Raw genomic sequence first — 16,272 nt, 5'->3', positions numbered from 1 at the left:
CCCAGTGTGCTTCAAAGTCCAACTAAATTCAAGAAAAACATTTTTTTTTTGTGTTGTTTGAGGCTAAGACTACAATGACCATCAATGTCTTTCTACACCAAATGTCACACTGTGTCATTCTTTTTGCGCAAATGACTTTATGTAAGAGTGGAAGATCTGCCGCCATGGCTTCACTGTAAAAAGTACAAAAATAAAAAAAGAGCTCTGTCTGAAACGTGCCCACGCTTCCTCTTGCGGCATGTTACCATGGTAAGACTTCCTGTTCGAGCAGGAAGTTATTTTGTGTTTAGAGCACGGCTCATAAAGACATGAGAAACTACTCGCTCATACGCTTATTACTATTCTGAGGTACATGTGTTTGTAAGGACATGTCTTTGAAGGGGAATTACATTGGCGTACCCAATGGACCTATGGTATGTTTAAAGGCACCTGTTTGTTCATTTGAGTGTGTCTGTATGTTCTGTATTATATGACAGCATTGCCACAGATATCAACTGAATATGGAAATATCCATCTTAAAATACGGCTGCCAAACATGGCCACAGTTGATGGGCTTGACAACATTTTATTCTCTCACAAGAAGATCTAAAATCCTTTCAGAAGACAAATTCTCTATTTAAGGCGGAACTGTTATCTTCGAAATGTTGTCTCACCACTTCTGCTTGATTTCTGGCGGCATTTTAGACATAAATCCCACAACATTACCTTCCCGGGAATGAGACAGGAACAGTAATGTCAGCTAAAATGCAATTGTAGTCAAAAAGAGCAGCCATTTGATCTTTGACTTAAATTGTGTGTCACATCTGGCAGCTTATGCTCTCTTTATCTGTCTTTGTTGCTTGTGTCTGCTTCATTTGTCCTTATTTGCCCTGAAAATGTGCTTAAACTGAGTTTTCCAAATGCAAAGATGACTGTACCCCGTGATCCATTATTCATATCTTTGATAAGAGTATTACATCTCATCCTTCAAATGGTAGCTCTGATTGATATAATTTATTTGTCATCCACAGATGCTGGCTGTTTCTGATGGAGGTGAGTTATGAATTATTAATCGTATGTTTTCAGAGTGGTAGGAAGATGAATGTGTTCCTCTTCGTTACATCTTCAAAGGCACAAGAGAAAACTATTTTTATCATTATTACATGTTATCCATATGGCCGATTAATGCAGTCCCACACCAGAGTTCATCACTTTATCACTGACCTGTTTACATTCTGTTTTGGGGCGGCAGGTGTAACCGCAAGTATTTCCTCTTTTTTTAAGTGTCATTCTGAAAGCCTAGAGAAAAATAGACCTGTAGGCAGACAGACAGAGGTGTAAGTCATGTGGCTGCTCAGAATTTATGACTACAGAAGACAAACAGCAGCAGCGCCTGTGAAGTGCATGTGATGCAAATCATTCATAAAGTGAAACTGTAGTCCAGAGCAGGGAAATTCCTCATCTGCGTATCGATGCCACAGAACAAGTGATAGTTGTAGTATCGGAAGTGAGAAATAACTGTAGAGAGGTGATGATTGTACACTTCAGCGTGTCAAATTCCCAGAGCCCAGGGGGAAAATCAACTCATTATTAAAAATAAAACACTGAGGCATTTGATATTTACTGACTGACATGTTTATACACTGGAGTTTTTCTTCACAGTGTTATATGAAGTGATGGCGAATCTAAGACATGCTTTGGCACTTTCCATGAATAGTGTTCAGAGACTCATGCAATTGACTGCTTTCTCTCGTTCTCACCATTTTTTCTTTGGTGTGTAATAAAATTTCTGAAATAAATGCCAAAAAGCCTTTATTTTGGTGTTGCAAACTTGTTCCTCAGCGGCTTATGAGTGGACATCAATGTCAAAATAAAGTTGCCGTTAACCAATCAAATCATAGAAGACAGTTAAGGTTCCAGTGCAACACTGACGAAAGTGGCTAAAAGAATGGACATGTTAAGCGATAGGATACACTGATGCAAACTACAAAACGCCATTTTAAATGGAAAATATGTCGTGTACATGATTCATGTTATTGGCAATTATCAGTGTGACGAGACAAGAGACAATAACAGAGTGGTTTTAAGCAGTTTATAATGGATACGATTAGGAATAAATGTGTATATATTCAAGTCTGTTACGGTATAAAAATGAAAGACTTGCAAAGTTCAAATGCATTAATTCAGAATTTTATTCCTTTGACAATATCAATTGTCTAGAGCCTAAATAAACCAATAGCTGCACCTCAATTCAAAGTCTTTTTTTGTCGGTGCCAATAGCCCTGTGGTTAGTGTGCCAACATATAGTGCCAGTGCACTTGTGACCCAACCTGAGTTCGAAATCGTCCAGGTGTCTTGTCGGTCTCACTCCACTGTCTCTATCCAATGCTTTCCTGTCTGGTCTCCACTGTTCTTCCAAAAGTAAAGGCAAAAAGCCGCTTAAATGAAGGCATATCTTATGACAATCACAATACTTCTAATGCAAGGTTTTTGTGTTTTGTTTACAACTTTCCGCCATCCCAGTTTCTCCCCAACATAACCCCAGGGCCGAAAAATCTCACTCCAAGCTGAACTCAAAAGATGTCAGCCCTGATTAATAAATGTGTTTAAAACAACATACTTTTATATATTATCCAGAGGGGTGCATCACCATTTTAATGGTTTAATTTTGTGCTTTGACTGCTTCTAAACATTATAGAAAATGTCATTGCCAGTACTTTATTTGATTAATTTACAAACATTTGCGGTAATGATAAAACACAACACAATTCAGTGCAACATTTACAATACAGCCTTTTTTACAGATTTTCTTAACCTTGGGGTTTAGCTTTTTTAATGCCTTTATTTATTAATATTGTTTGTTAGAAATTTGACCTAGAGATTCACCTAAATTGTTGTCAATTCTTGGCAACATCCGTATTTTCTGTCATCATTGACTAGTGTCACATTATATAATCAGGCTCTTATTCATATAAAGGCATTAAACTATTTAAGCGCGATTTGAAATGGTTGTATTGACACGTCCAGTATAGATTGACAGCTTCTGGCTGTGGAACACAGCTCAACCCAAAGCAACAACGGTCCCGTCTGGTGAACACCTGGGCTAAAGATTGCTTCAGAATCTGTCAGACAGGGCACCAGTATTAAATTCTCTTGATCGCAGTTGATCGCAGTTAATCGCACGAAAAGGTGCAATTTATCGTGATTAAAAATGTGAATCTATTGACAGCCCTAGTTTATTTATCAATAATTAAAATGATATATAAATGTTTATTAATGTTTATATTTGTCTAAAATATATGTGTGTGTGTGTATGTGTTTTTAAATACAAAATTATAGGCCTACAAAATTAATATGCAAAGTACACAGACATGTATTATGTAAACACAAACTTTTATTCTGGATGCGATTAGTCAGTATTAATTGTTCGACAGCCCGAATATAAATAGTTCATAACTAAATAGTTCAAAGCAAACAATGAAACTTATGAAAAATAGTATTTGTGCTTCCATTGCATAAAAGAATACAAAACAGAACCCTCTACTATATTTGTGGCATGTGTGGCTCGGTTCTAGGTTTTATCAAGGTGATTTCAGTAGATTTAAGTTTACTTGCAGGTTCAACACTTACCTCTCTCTTTCCTCTCTGCGTGTCAGAGCTGAACGTGCTGGAGACAGATGAGCGAGCAGTGACGCAGTACTCCAGCAGTAACTCCAGTCTGCCCACTGTACCCACTGAAGGAGCCAGAGGAGTGGGCCAGGTGGCCAGCTGGGCTGTTAGCTTTGAGAGGCTGCTGGAAGACCCGATGGGCATTCGCTATTTCACTGTGAGTCAACAAACACTGTTAATACAATCACAAATGTGAGAATTTTGGTACAGATTTCCACATGCATCAGATGCGCCGGAAATAAAGAGACATATGGATGCAAAGGTTTATTTCACTAATGGTTCTTTGAATGCTTTGAATAGATTTTATATTACTTGACTATTTTTTTTTCCGATATTAAAGCAACATTGTACAAGCGTGGAAAGTATATAAATAAATATTAAGAACATGAGAGAGTTTCTAGAAAATCACTCTTGTTCAAAATAGGCATATCACAAAATAAAATAATCCTGTAAAAAAGGAAATTTTATGGCCATTGGGTGCAAGATATAAATGTAAAATACAAACATTTTCTTGTCAAATTAATATTGGCCAAAATAAGAAAACATACAAAATAAACTAAATAATAATTTATGTAAATAAATGCATATAAAACATAAATGAGTTTAATTTATTTATTTTGAAAATACATCTTTTGGTCACAATAAATCTTTTGGTCACAATAATGACAAATCTGATTCATTCATTCAAGTTCATTCTTAAAGCAAGAGATAAGGACCTGAAGTTTCTGTGATACTGTATGATGTGAAAATGGGTTTGGGGTTTTAAGTTATTTTGGGCGAGGTCATAAGTAAAGTGTACCTCTCTAGGAAGCCTCTCATCCAATCAGAATCAAGAAACAGTACTTTACTTTTCTCAGGTTTATTTTACAACCGGCTGACCAAATAACTGTGCATTCGCCAAAGAAAACAAACGTGATCTTCTAAAATAAATGAGCTCTCTTGTTTCTCAGCGCACATGTCATTACTTTTGCATTTATTTATTATTTTATGCATTTATTGAGTGATGCCATGTTGCTTGGCTCTATTAGGTATCACTTTTAGAACCTGGTTTCACATTTGTTTACCAACCACGCACTGCAAGTCATTCAACCTCGGTTCATTGTGAAATTTGTAAAATAAGAAAAAAGCGGTTGTGAAAACAGCCCACAGTGTGAGTCACTGTAATTATATGCAAATGAGGAGGTGTGGAGATCTTAGCAAGGCTAAACCTGTGGGTTGCTGTAGGGGGTTAACAGGCTAAACGAAGCATTTGGTATTTCGTTTTAAGATGAATGAACTTTGAGATCTGGTCTGTCCTGGTTCGGTGGCTATATTGTTTCGTTTTTAATAATGATAGAGCTGATGGTGGCTCAGCTGGTAGAACATGACCCTCGTACTCGTACTGTCGATGAAACACTTCACTATTAAAAATGTGAACATGATTTATATTCATAACAGGCATTCCTGAAATCTGAGGTCAGTGCTGAGAACATCTTATTCTGGCTGGCTTGCGAGAAGTACCGCAAGATACCTGCCCATCAAACTGAACAGGTGAGAAACGCATGATGATGACTGTCTTGTTGTTATTTTTTACAAAAATGAAACATTTTGTCTTTTTATTTAGTGGAACATAAAAGCAGACTTTTAAAGAACGCCCGTGTAAGTCATTGAGAGTTTATAGTGACCTCAAACTGTCACGCTTCAGACAGGACAACGCTTCTATACGAATAATGCACATGACTGGTGCACTGCATGTTAAGTCTAGCTTTGTGGGAAGAACAAAAATGAAGGCATGTTTCCGTTTTGAATGAAATGAATTAAGCAATTCATTATGCAGCTCTCAAATAAAATATGGCACCCGTACCACAAGGCCGGCATTACATCAACTGTTGCAATTGACCTTTGTAAAAAACTAAATAATTTGTTATATATATATATTAATATATGGATTTAAAACAACACGAGAATGAGAAAATGATGGCGCTGTCATTTATCAGTGCGTCTGTTTTGCATTTGTACCATTAAATACAAAAAAATGTATGTTTTAGTAAAACAATGTATTTTCTTACCATAGTTGAGAAGAGAGGCTCTCTTGATTTACAACAGCTACCTGTCCATCAATGCAACCTCTGCCATCAACATAGATGACAGGGTACGAGTGGAGGAGAGAGATGTACAAAACCCTCGTTCTGACATCTTTGAAAAGGCCCAACAACAGGTATGTGATGTTATGCCCAAATGGAGCTGGGAACATTTTTAACATTAATTTAGTCTAAACGAGGCAAAAAATCATTAATTCGTCATTATTTACATGATTAACATTTTCAGCCCTTTTGAGAAATGAACCACAATTTAGGCCGTATTTCGAGGAAACATGGGATTCAGTGGACTATAGCATTTGTGAACCCTTGCACCAATGCATCTCAATGCATCTAAATCACATACTACTTACTCTCCATCAACACTGTTGTACATGAGATGAGCAAAACTAGATTGTCTCATTAAAATAAATAGAGCTGCAATGGACCACTATCTACATTGTCTGTTCCCATTAATTTCAAATGCTTTCAGCCCTGGAAACAAAACTGCAAATCAACGGAGGAAGATTCATACATCACACGCATGCATGGGGTTTTTGGATACTAGTGTGCCGCATAAACCAGCATGGAAATGTATTTCACTAGGGTCATGACTCATGATCATAAGCTCAGGAAAAATGCAATGAACCCAGGTGAAGTTTAAGGATACAATACATGCTTCTTTGTGAATTCTTCATCAGAAGTGACAAACAGGCTTTTGTTGTGTCACACGTAGTGAGGCAAACCAATTTGGTTAAAAAACAGACAGAGACCTCGGCTCAATTATCCTACAAACACATCTAAAACCCATCTTAAGACTCCCTCTTGAGCCGAAGTGTCCTCTCCTTTCTATTCCCTCTAGATCTTCAAACTTATGAAGTTTGACAGCTATACTCGCTTCGTGCGCTCACAGCTCTATCAGAGCTGCATGCTGGCTAATGTGGAGGGCAAACCACTACCGGGACTCGACTCTCGGGGCAAACTCCTCACTTCAGCCAAACTCAACAGCACTTCACCCAAAGAACAAGTCAAAGCTGACAGCAGAAATAAAGAGGTACGGTGCATATGACCTATGAAGAGGTTCATACTAACACTGAAGGATCTTTTATATGATGGTGTAAAGCTGATTTTTTGAGAGGTGTGTCCCAAATTGCTCACTTATGCCCTATTCTACGCTATTTTGTAATATAAATAGTGTGAGTAGTACGTTCTCATTGAAAATTCTCAAAAATGAAGTGCATTTTATGTACCTGGATGATGCACTTTTTCAACCGAAATTATGAAGTGTGGAACTATGGACACGTCACGCACTCAACGGTCGCAGTTTAGCTTAAGTGGCGGAAGGGAGGGGGGCTATCGGACACTGCTTGAGCAAAACTCTTCTGCAGATTTGCACTTTTCTGGGAAACATTTCCTGTTAGTATAAAATTGTTTAGTTAGTATAAAATCGTTTAGTACTCCATTTGGCATGATACTACCCATCTAAAATTCTATGCATAGTGCATAGTTTAAATGCTTAGTGTATAGGCACAACTATGGCACCTGTATTAATGTGAATTTCAAATGAATTGTTTCCCAGAGATTAAAGGTCATGCCAAGCACTGCAGAGGCTGATGATGTGGTAGAGAGGAGGAAGGCCAAGGACAAACGCAAAGAGAAGAGAGAATCTTGGGGAGGTGATGTTATGATGTCAGAATATAAGCCTTAACACATGACTTAAATTAAAGTGAGCTAAATGTAATAGTATTAAAACGAACAATTTAATACGATGTAATGAATGTGCTGTTCGCTGTTCTTCTGCAATTCCAGAACCATCTTTCAACTCCAAGACGGCACTGAAGAGTTCAGAGGTAACTTTATGTGAAGTCTGACTGTACCGGCATTATACTTAGAATATATCTTAAAAAAAAAACATTTCGTTCATCATTTATCCACTCTTGGGACATTCAAAACCTGTATGTGACTCAGAATTGTTTGGTTACCAATGTTCTTCAAATGATCTACTTTTGAGTCCTGCAAAAGAAAGAAAATCATACAGGTTTGGAATGACATGAGGGTTTATAAATGATGGACGTATGTATGTCTTTGGGTGATTTGTCTCTTCAAAAGAGCTTTAAAAATCCAGATGAAATTCCAGAGGGAACTCGTGGTAAATAACTTCTGTGTTGACATCACTACTGAACATTTACAGGTTGAGAAATTAGTGGCACGTTCTGCAGAAGCAAAGGCTGATAAGTACTGCTGTGTGTTCCTGCCTGACGGCACAGCCTCTCTGACCCCAGCCCGACCCGGACTCACCTTACGTGACATGCTCACCGGCGTGTGTGAGAAAAGAGGTCTTCCTCTGTCAGACATCATCATCTACCTACATGGCAAAGATAAAGTAAGAACCGTAAATTCTTGACATAGATACTGATAAATATGACATATCAGACTGCAATCTGTTAACATTTGAAACCTTTCACAACATGTATAACCCTACATGTTATTTTAAAACCCAGTTACATTTTTGTAAATGTGTTTCTGTCAAGTGGTTGAAGTAGTTAGTTGCGTCATTCAGGATGTGACATGTTCATATAAAAGCGCATTCAAGTCTACAGCTGCGTCTGAATTTACTAATTTACAACTAAATAGGACATTCACAATGTGCTGAATGGCCAATGACGGAGTGGCTTCAGATGCAGCATATGGATGAATGTGTAAACACTGTAATGCCTCTGATGTTTACTTATATGTCTGCTTCACGAGTGTGTTATGATGGACATATAACCACGGGAAAAATATTGTTTGTCGGCATGAAGCTGTTGCCCAAATTGTTTCCATAGCAACCGATAGATGTACCAGATATAGCGAGTACTGAACAAATCCAATTGCATCACATGCATGAAAAACAAAAATCACAAGTGCAGTGTAGCCCAATGTTTCTTGGTGTTTATATCTCTTTCATGTTTTTCTTTTTAGCAACCACTATCTTTGGATCAGGACAGTTCTGTACTGAAGGACCAGCAGGTGTTTTTGGAACTAAGGGTAACTTTTACGTGAGTATTGTGCACAGAGTCTGTCTCCACTAAAAACACAATTTAAAACCTCTTGGTGCTGCGTGTAAACGATCAGTTTCCGTCAGGCGTGAACGTGTGCATGTGTGTTTGTGTTTCTTTTACAGAGTAAAGATAGCGTTTACAGGTAAGACCATGGCCGTTGTTGTAAAGTCCAATAAGATGCTGCAGGACGCCCTTGCTGCAATGCTTAACAAATACCGCCTCAGGCCTCAGGATGCCACCGTTACCATGGTGAGTGCTGGTCTGGAACGACTGGAGCACATGCTTTATTTTGTTCTTTGTTAAAAGTTAACAGTTTGACCTTATTTGATGGACCGCAAGCTATACCCAGAGATTCGATTTTTTGGTTCCTCCGGTTATTAAATTCCAACTCAAAAAGTAGGACAGTTTATTGAACAAAGCATTTTTTTAATGCTCAGAAGAAACACAAAAACCTCAATTTGTTTGATAATGTCAATGATAAAAAATATAACAAATCTATAGGATTTATTATCACTACTGAAGTGGTAAATTCTAGTAATATTACCAGTTATTTAAGGGTCAATTTTCTAGAGGATCTATTGACAGAAATGAAATGTGTAATCTACATACCTACTGTCTGTGTTCAGAGGTGTATAAAGACCTTATATAAGAAGCAAAAACATGACAATATCTATAAAATTTGAACTGTAATTGTAATTACTGTCGCAAGTAATCAAATGTTTTTATTGTTATTTCTGTGACATCACATTGGGTAGCTCCGCCCACTGTGATATCTCATTAGTCCCAAATCCTAGTTCACCTACTGTAACCGTGTGTACAAATTCTATATCTTGTTATTTTCTCAGATTGTGTCCTCACTTGCTCTTCAGAATTATGGCCAAAACACATTCGCATCACACCTGGTTAGAACATTGTGTGGTTGTCAGTCACAAAGGCACTCAGTGTTTTTTTATTCTTTCTAGGGTGGAAGTGGACACATAATAAGTATGAACACCCCTGTCACATTTCTGGCCAATAAGACACTAATTCTAAATAGAGGTATGGATGTCTGCTCATGGCTTGCTTTTTACAATGCAATATTTCAATATCAACAGCTATTATTTTAGCATTTTGCCTTTCCCATCAATGTTCTAATTAAATCTGGGACGTGATTTGTCTTCTGAGCCTCTGTAGCCATCTCACCGTGTATTTGTGTTATTTTGGTCCTGTTACTGTTCTTTGCAGCAATACCTTTCACACTGTGAATTGAATTTTGAGCCACTGTAACCTGTTGCATAACCACTTTTTTATGCAATAATGTATCAATGTATAATATGTATTTTTATTGTGTTACAGCTGTGGATCAAACCAGCAGCTCAAAGAGTCTCCCACCTCTTTCAATGCAGGCGAGTCTGAATCTGTTGCCCAGCAGAACTCATTAGTTCTGTTCCAAAACCTATGAGCTGTCCATCTAGACTGTTTTTTAAGAAGTCATTTTGAGTCGCATACTCGACTTGAAGCCTTTTCCAGAAGGTGGACAGCATAATTATGTTTCCGTAGAGGATGCATGCTTTACGCAATCCCAGAATGCATGGAAAATGTCAATTATAAATATGTTTACAGTTGGGATGTCACAATATCAGAATTTCACTTTACGTACACTGAGGCGAAAATTATTCACTTTAACTATATTATCACGGTATCAATTTAAATGTTTTTTAATGAGTTAATAATGCTATCAGTTAAATTCATCTTTTTTTGAGTGGCGGGATTAGAGAGGAAGTTTGTAAACACTCAGTTCACCCAAAAATTAAATTCTATCATCATTTCCTTTTCCATTCCTGTGGCTCATTGGTTAGAGCATGGCCTTAGCAACACCAAAGTCATTTGTTGGATCCAAGGGACTGCACATACTTAGAAACAAATGTGTAGTGTAATGCAATGCAAGTCGCTTTGGTTAAAAGCATCTGCCAATTGCATAAATGTGAAATGTACTCACCCTCAAGTTGTTCCAAAGCTATATAAATGTCTTTGTTTTGATGGACACAGATATTTGGAACAATGCTTGTAACCAAATAGTTCTTGGTCACCATTGGCTACCATAATAGGAAAAGTACCCCAGAACTATTTGCTTTCCTACGTTCTTCAAAATATATTTTGTGCTCAACAGAACAAAGGCATTCATAAAGCAATTCTTCCTACTATGGTAGTCAATGGTGGCCAAGAACTGTTTGGTTCCAAGCATTCAACCAAATATCTTTCTCTTCGTTCATCAGAACAAAGAAATGTATACAGATTTTGAACAACTGGGGGTGAGTAAATGATCATAGAATTTCCATTTTTGGGTAAACTGTTCTTTTGAGGCAAAACTTTAACCGGGCACTGAATTATTCTTGATATTGTCACATGTACCTGTTTACAATGATCACAATATTGATATGGCTTTACTATCACGGTTATTGTCAGAACCAGTATATTGTAACATCCCTAGTTTACATTTCTGTTCAAAATTATATAAAATTATATAAAATGAATAATACACTTGTCAGCCAATATTTGTGTGTGCTATATAACTTCAGTTGAGAGTTTTCTGTGCCTTTCACATGAGGAGCACTATTTTTGTGGCACTCTCATTTCCACGTGCCAAATGTCAAGATTTCATAAAAGCTCCACATGTAGGAAGTAGACAGCAGGGATCCTCACTAGGTTCACTTCTACATTTTCTATTCCTCATTTTAATGTCATTCCCGGTGGTTTAACCTGTTATAAATCTGTCACCAGGACCGGAGAGGCGCTGTCGATGCAAACATGTTCCCTACAGGAATTCCCAGATCAACCGCAAGACAGAAGAACCCTGGACTGACAAGAACCAATGACGTGGAAGGTAAACTTTATCATTCTTGATATCCTTATGTCATATACTCCAGCACAATGGTTTATGTAAACCTTGGATTTTCAGGTTTGGTGGAGTTGATGAACCGAGCCCAGTGCTGCAGTGCTGATGATCAGAGAGGTCTCCTGAAGAAAGAACATCTGATGTTACCTCAGTTTCTCCAGTTACCCATGGAGGAGGTCCAGGAGACAGAGACGAGCAGATCCCTGGACGAGTCTTGTTCTAATATGAGCTCTCTCGAAATGGATTCTCCTGCTGTTCCAAACTCATCAGACCCATCTGAGAGCGACTGTTCAAATCCAGCTCGAGAAACTGTGGTGTGAGCTGAACTTATGACTTAATGGACACTGTTTGCTTCAATAATCATTCACACTGGAATTCAGAATATATGAAATATGTTTCTATATGTGACAGGGGTTGTCTTAAACGGACACTTGTCATTCAGACTTAATAAGGAAATGCAAAGAAATATTGTTTACAGTAGATGAGATTCGATGTTGTTGTCCGGCTGCTTGTATTTATTATCGACTCTCCTCAAACAATACATTGTTTGTGTTTTCATGAAGACTTTGCGTAATGCTGTTAAGAAAACACAATTGAGACGTCAATCACCAAAATGAAAAGATGATGTTGTTTCTATTTGGAATGACTTGCACTAGTAGTTCTTGCTCATTAGGTCTAGCAATGCATATTACAAAAAACGTACATAATAAGATATTTTAAAAGTTTATAATTCTAAAACAGTTTCTCTCCAATCTTCTCTCTTAGTTCTGCTTCACCCAGTAGTGGCATCTCAACACGCAAGTGCCCTGAGGGTGAATAAAGAAAGAATGACATAGATGGAGGGCGGGTGGGGGGGGGGGGGGTTAATGCTCAGTCTGTGTGGTCAGGTTGAGAGCTTGATGCTGATGGTTCCCTCTGGCTTTCTGCTAACTCATAAAACATAAAGTACCAAACACAGACAAGCACGCTCACTTAATGGATGCTATTCTTAGGAAAGTCCTCACCGCGGACTCTGCACTAAATATTTATGCTTTCTGAATAGTCAGCGTGGAGAGGTAATGAGCTGGCTTTAGAACCAGACACAATATCCTTGGATGACCAGCACTCGAGATGAGGCACAGGGAGAAAGAGAGACAGAGGAAGAGAGACAGAGGGAGGGAGAGAGAGAGAGAGATGAGTGAAAGGGAGGGAGGAGAATCTGCAAGGTGATGATTCTGCCTTACATCACTGAGCATCTCTTCGTAAGGATAAGATTGTTACAGTTCTAACTGGTTTGCAAAGGTTCATTTTGTGTTGTTTTAAAGCAGAACCGTGCCAGCACAACTCCGAGTGTCTTCAATGAGTATACATTGAAAAAACAACAGGTTTTAAAAGGTAAGACCGCTTTAACAACTCCAATGTCTAATAGGGCTTTTTATGTTGTAGATGCTTATAATAGGACCTTCATGTTCATGTATTTTTTCCATGATTCAGTTCTGTGTGAGATGTTGAGGTCCTTTTAACCCTTTGTGTGTGTGTGTGTGTGTGTGTGTGTGTGTGTGTGTTGGTTGTGGGTGCAGGTAGAATAGTTGACTGTGACTTTCAGTTCAGCAATACGTTGGACCTGTTGGTTCCTACAATATTGGCCCAACTTGGCCGAACACCACACTTATATGTCAGAGTTTATTTCAATTAGCAGTGATACGTATATTTTCTTAAACATTGATGTTTCTTTAAAAATGACAATATAGAAGTGTTTGATGTTATTTGACAACGTTATTTGATTAAGTTTGTTCATGTTTTTCTTTTACATGTCATTTCAAAATTCACTCTAAAAATGTTAGTTTATTTTAACCCATAGTTGGGTCAAAAATGGACAAGTGGGCTAAATAAACCAAGAAAATGTTATCATGTACATTTGACCCAACAGTTGGTTAAAACAACCCAACATTTCGGATGAATCAACCCAGTGTAGGGCAATTTACGTGTAACCCAAAGGCTGGGTGTGACCATTTTGGACCGAATGCTGAGTTGAAACAACCCCAAAAATGTTTTAGGGTGTTGCATAAATTCATCAAAATGTCAAAACTTGCCATCCTGATTACACAGGACTATTAGCACAATGACTAAAAGATAAAACTCAAGATAAAATGAGTCACGTCAAACTGATTTCCTGCGACGTATTCAACTTGTTTCATTTCCTTCACCTTTTAAACACTTGCGCACATGTTCAAACTTAATCTAAGATCAATCATTCAGAGAAGAATCAGACTGTTGTTGGTTTGACTTGAAATTGAAATGACTCAAACTAAGAGACAGAAAATTCAAGAAAGTTTATCACTGTAAATGATTCAAAGCATCACAATGGTTAAGTGAAGCAACTGGAATGAGTCAAGGAAATCATTTATCATCACTGATTTGAATAAACTCAATAGGTTGTTTACGTGGCCGTTCTTAACGTTCTTTCCAGCAGCTATCGCATGATGAAAAATCTCATTTGAGACTGGGGTCCCTCTAATCTAAACTCACCCTGGAGGGACACCGCCCATCACATTCCTTCCTTCATCTGTCAAGCTCCTGTTACCGGCTTGTTGCCATGGTAATACTTTCTGATGATGCAGTCGGGAGAGCTGAAGAGTCCTAATTGGTCCTCGTCCAGGCTGGGATTTTGAATGGGTGCCTCTGTGTCATGCTCTTGTTTGTACATTAAACAATGGGTTATGACCCAAACTACTACAAGTGCAAGACTGAACTTGGAGTTCATTTGAATATGTTTTTAAAACGCTTCCCCTCTCTATTTATCTATGTATAAATCATACTATCTCACCCTCATAGTCTATCCCCTGCCAGCAAATACACACGCATACACTTTTTTTGTATGTGTGAAGGGTGGAGGTTTGATGAGTCACTGTCTGCTGTCTTCTGTGTGCTGACATTTTCACCAAGCTCATATCTGAGTTCACACTAACCTCAGGTTCAATTGGTCAAATGCTTCTCTCTAATAATGTCTAGGGGAAGTTCACACAGCATTTCAAGTGTCCTGCATTGTGACACACATTAAAAGCAATTGCAAATTAATCATATGACAGCTAAACATTTATATGTATATTTTGTATATAAATATATATTTGTATAAAAGTGTCTGCTAAATTAATAAATGTAAAATATTAACAAATTCAACAGTTCTGTTTCTATAAAATTGTGTTATTTAAGATTGAGAAACAAACTGCATGGTGTAGTTAACGTCAGAGTTATGAATTGATTGATAATATTTTGTTTTATTGTAACCTCCCAGTGAAGCAGAAGAAACAATGACCTCCACTGATAAATCCTTTATAACAAACTCTGCAATAATTCATAACATTTCTATTTTTTATTTCATAGTGACTTTAAAGATATCAGTCCTCCCCATTCAGCCATTCATTGACCATTCACACGTGCAAATGCATTTGATCAGAAACTCAAGATCCTGCCAGAATATTAAAAGAAAATGGCATTTCGCTGCCTTGTAAAGATCAAGTTTGGTGAACTCTGACCTGTGAGTTCATATACAATGTCTGACCAAAAGAAGATTGATAAGCCGTGATGTAACCTTTTCAGTTGGTCGAAATGCTAATAATAATAAAGAACATAATTTCACCATAAACCAATCTCCTAGCAAGATTTCTGACAGAGGAGTTAAAAGAATTATCAGAAGAGTGGTCCTAGAACTTCAGAAAGAATTGACATGTAAGATTGTTTCAAAGAAAACGATAAGTAACGCTCACCATGCAAGACTCCATTGCTGAAGAAAAAACATGCACAACATTTAGACAAGCCTGTGAATTACTGGGAGAATAAAGTCTGGTCAGATGAGACCAAAATTGAACTCTTTGTATGCCATAATACACACCATGTTTGGAGGTCAAACGGCTCTGCACATCACCCCAAAGCACCAAACTAACAGTAGAGTTTGGAGGTGGGAACATCATGGTGTTGGGCTGTTTTTAACATACGGCACTGGCAAACTTTATATATTTGAAGGAAGGATGAATTGACAAATGTACAGAGATAATCTTCATAAAAATCTGCTGCTATCTACCAGAATGATGAAGATGAAACGAGAGAGGACATTTCAGCAAGACAATGATCCCAAACACAAAGCCAAGGAAACTCTCAATTGGTTTCAGATAAAGAGGATAAAGCTGCTAGAATGGCCCAGCCAATCACCTGAAATCCAATAGAAAATCTATGGACAGAACTAAAGAGCAGAGTTCATAGAAGATGCCCATGGAACCTTCAAGATGTGAAGACTGTTTGTATGGAAGATTGGGCCAAAATCACACCTGAGCAATGCATGTGACTCATTTCTCCATACAGAAAGCGCCTTGAAGCTGTCATTACAATGTGTTCGTGTTCAATATTTATTTTATCCGCTGTATATATCGAATTTAATTTTTAGCTTAATTTGGTGATGTTTTTAAATGCTTTAATTGAAGCATAAACAACGTTTTTATACAACATGGTAAAATGTGACAAAACTGATTCTTATGTATTACAACTGCCAAAGTGCATGTCTACTTTGCAGTACCCACAGAAAAGTAGTGGACATTCATTCCTCTTTGAATTTCCTTTATTTCAAAAGATTTAAAATTAAATCCTCTGTTCTCATTAATGATACCAATTCTTTCAT

At 37.6% G+C, this 16,272-nt stretch overlaps 1 protein-coding gene across 5 annotated transcripts; it reads left to right on the top strand.

Annotated features, from left to right (window-relative positions):
• The first annotated feature begins 290 nt into the window (after positions 1-290).
• rgs14b (regulator of G protein signaling 14b) lies at positions 291-14,778 on the top strand. Of its 5 annotated transcripts, none has more exons than XM_079487497.1 (17): positions 291-413; positions 1,011-1,032; positions 3,636-3,805; positions 5,086-5,178; positions 5,702-5,845; positions 6,568-6,759; positions 7,285-7,381; positions 7,515-7,555; positions 7,897-8,088; positions 8,667-8,743; positions 8,869-8,995; positions 9,709-9,784; positions 10,082-10,131; positions 11,507-11,609; positions 11,685-11,935; positions 12,926-12,995; positions 14,074-14,778. In XM_079487497.1, the coding sequence occupies exons 1-17, from the start codon at positions 369-371 to the stop codon at positions 14,082-14,084; spliced, it is 1,761 nt and encodes a 586-aa protein (XP_079343623.1). In that variant the 5' UTR covers positions 291-368; the 3' UTR covers positions 14,085-14,778. The 5 variants fall into 5 exon arrangements, with proteins under 5 accessions (XP_079343623.1, XP_079343622.1, XP_079343624.1 ...); XM_079487496.1 differs by having other exon boundaries at positions 14,071-14,198; XM_079487498.1 differs by having other exon boundaries at positions 11,685-11,937; positions 12,929-12,995; positions 14,071-14,198.
• Positions 14,779-16,272: the final 1,494 nt, after the last annotated feature.

Source organism: Barbatula barbatula (genome assembly GCF_947034865.1).
Source record: "Barbatula barbatula genome assembly, chromosome: 22".
In the NCBI taxonomy this organism is placed as follows: domain Eukaryota; kingdom Metazoa; phylum Chordata; class Actinopteri; order Cypriniformes; family Nemacheilidae; genus Barbatula; species Barbatula barbatula.
This window is presented reverse-complemented; position numbering and strand designations above follow the sequence as displayed.

Excerpts from the sequence above, each read along its gene's own strand:
- rgs14b (XM_079487495.1), top strand. The coding sequence starts at position 369 with ATGTCTTTGAAGGGGAATTACATTGGCGTACCCAATGGACCTATG. Across the intron at positions 7,556-7,896 it reads CGGCACTGAAGAGTTCAGAG|GTTGAGAAATTAGTGGCACG; the intron begins GTAACTTTATGT and ends GAACATTTACAG. Across the intron at positions 10,132-11,506 it reads TCCCACCTCTTTCAATGCAG|GACCGGAGAGGCGCTGTCGA; the intron begins GCGAGTCTGAAT and ends ATCTGTCACCAG.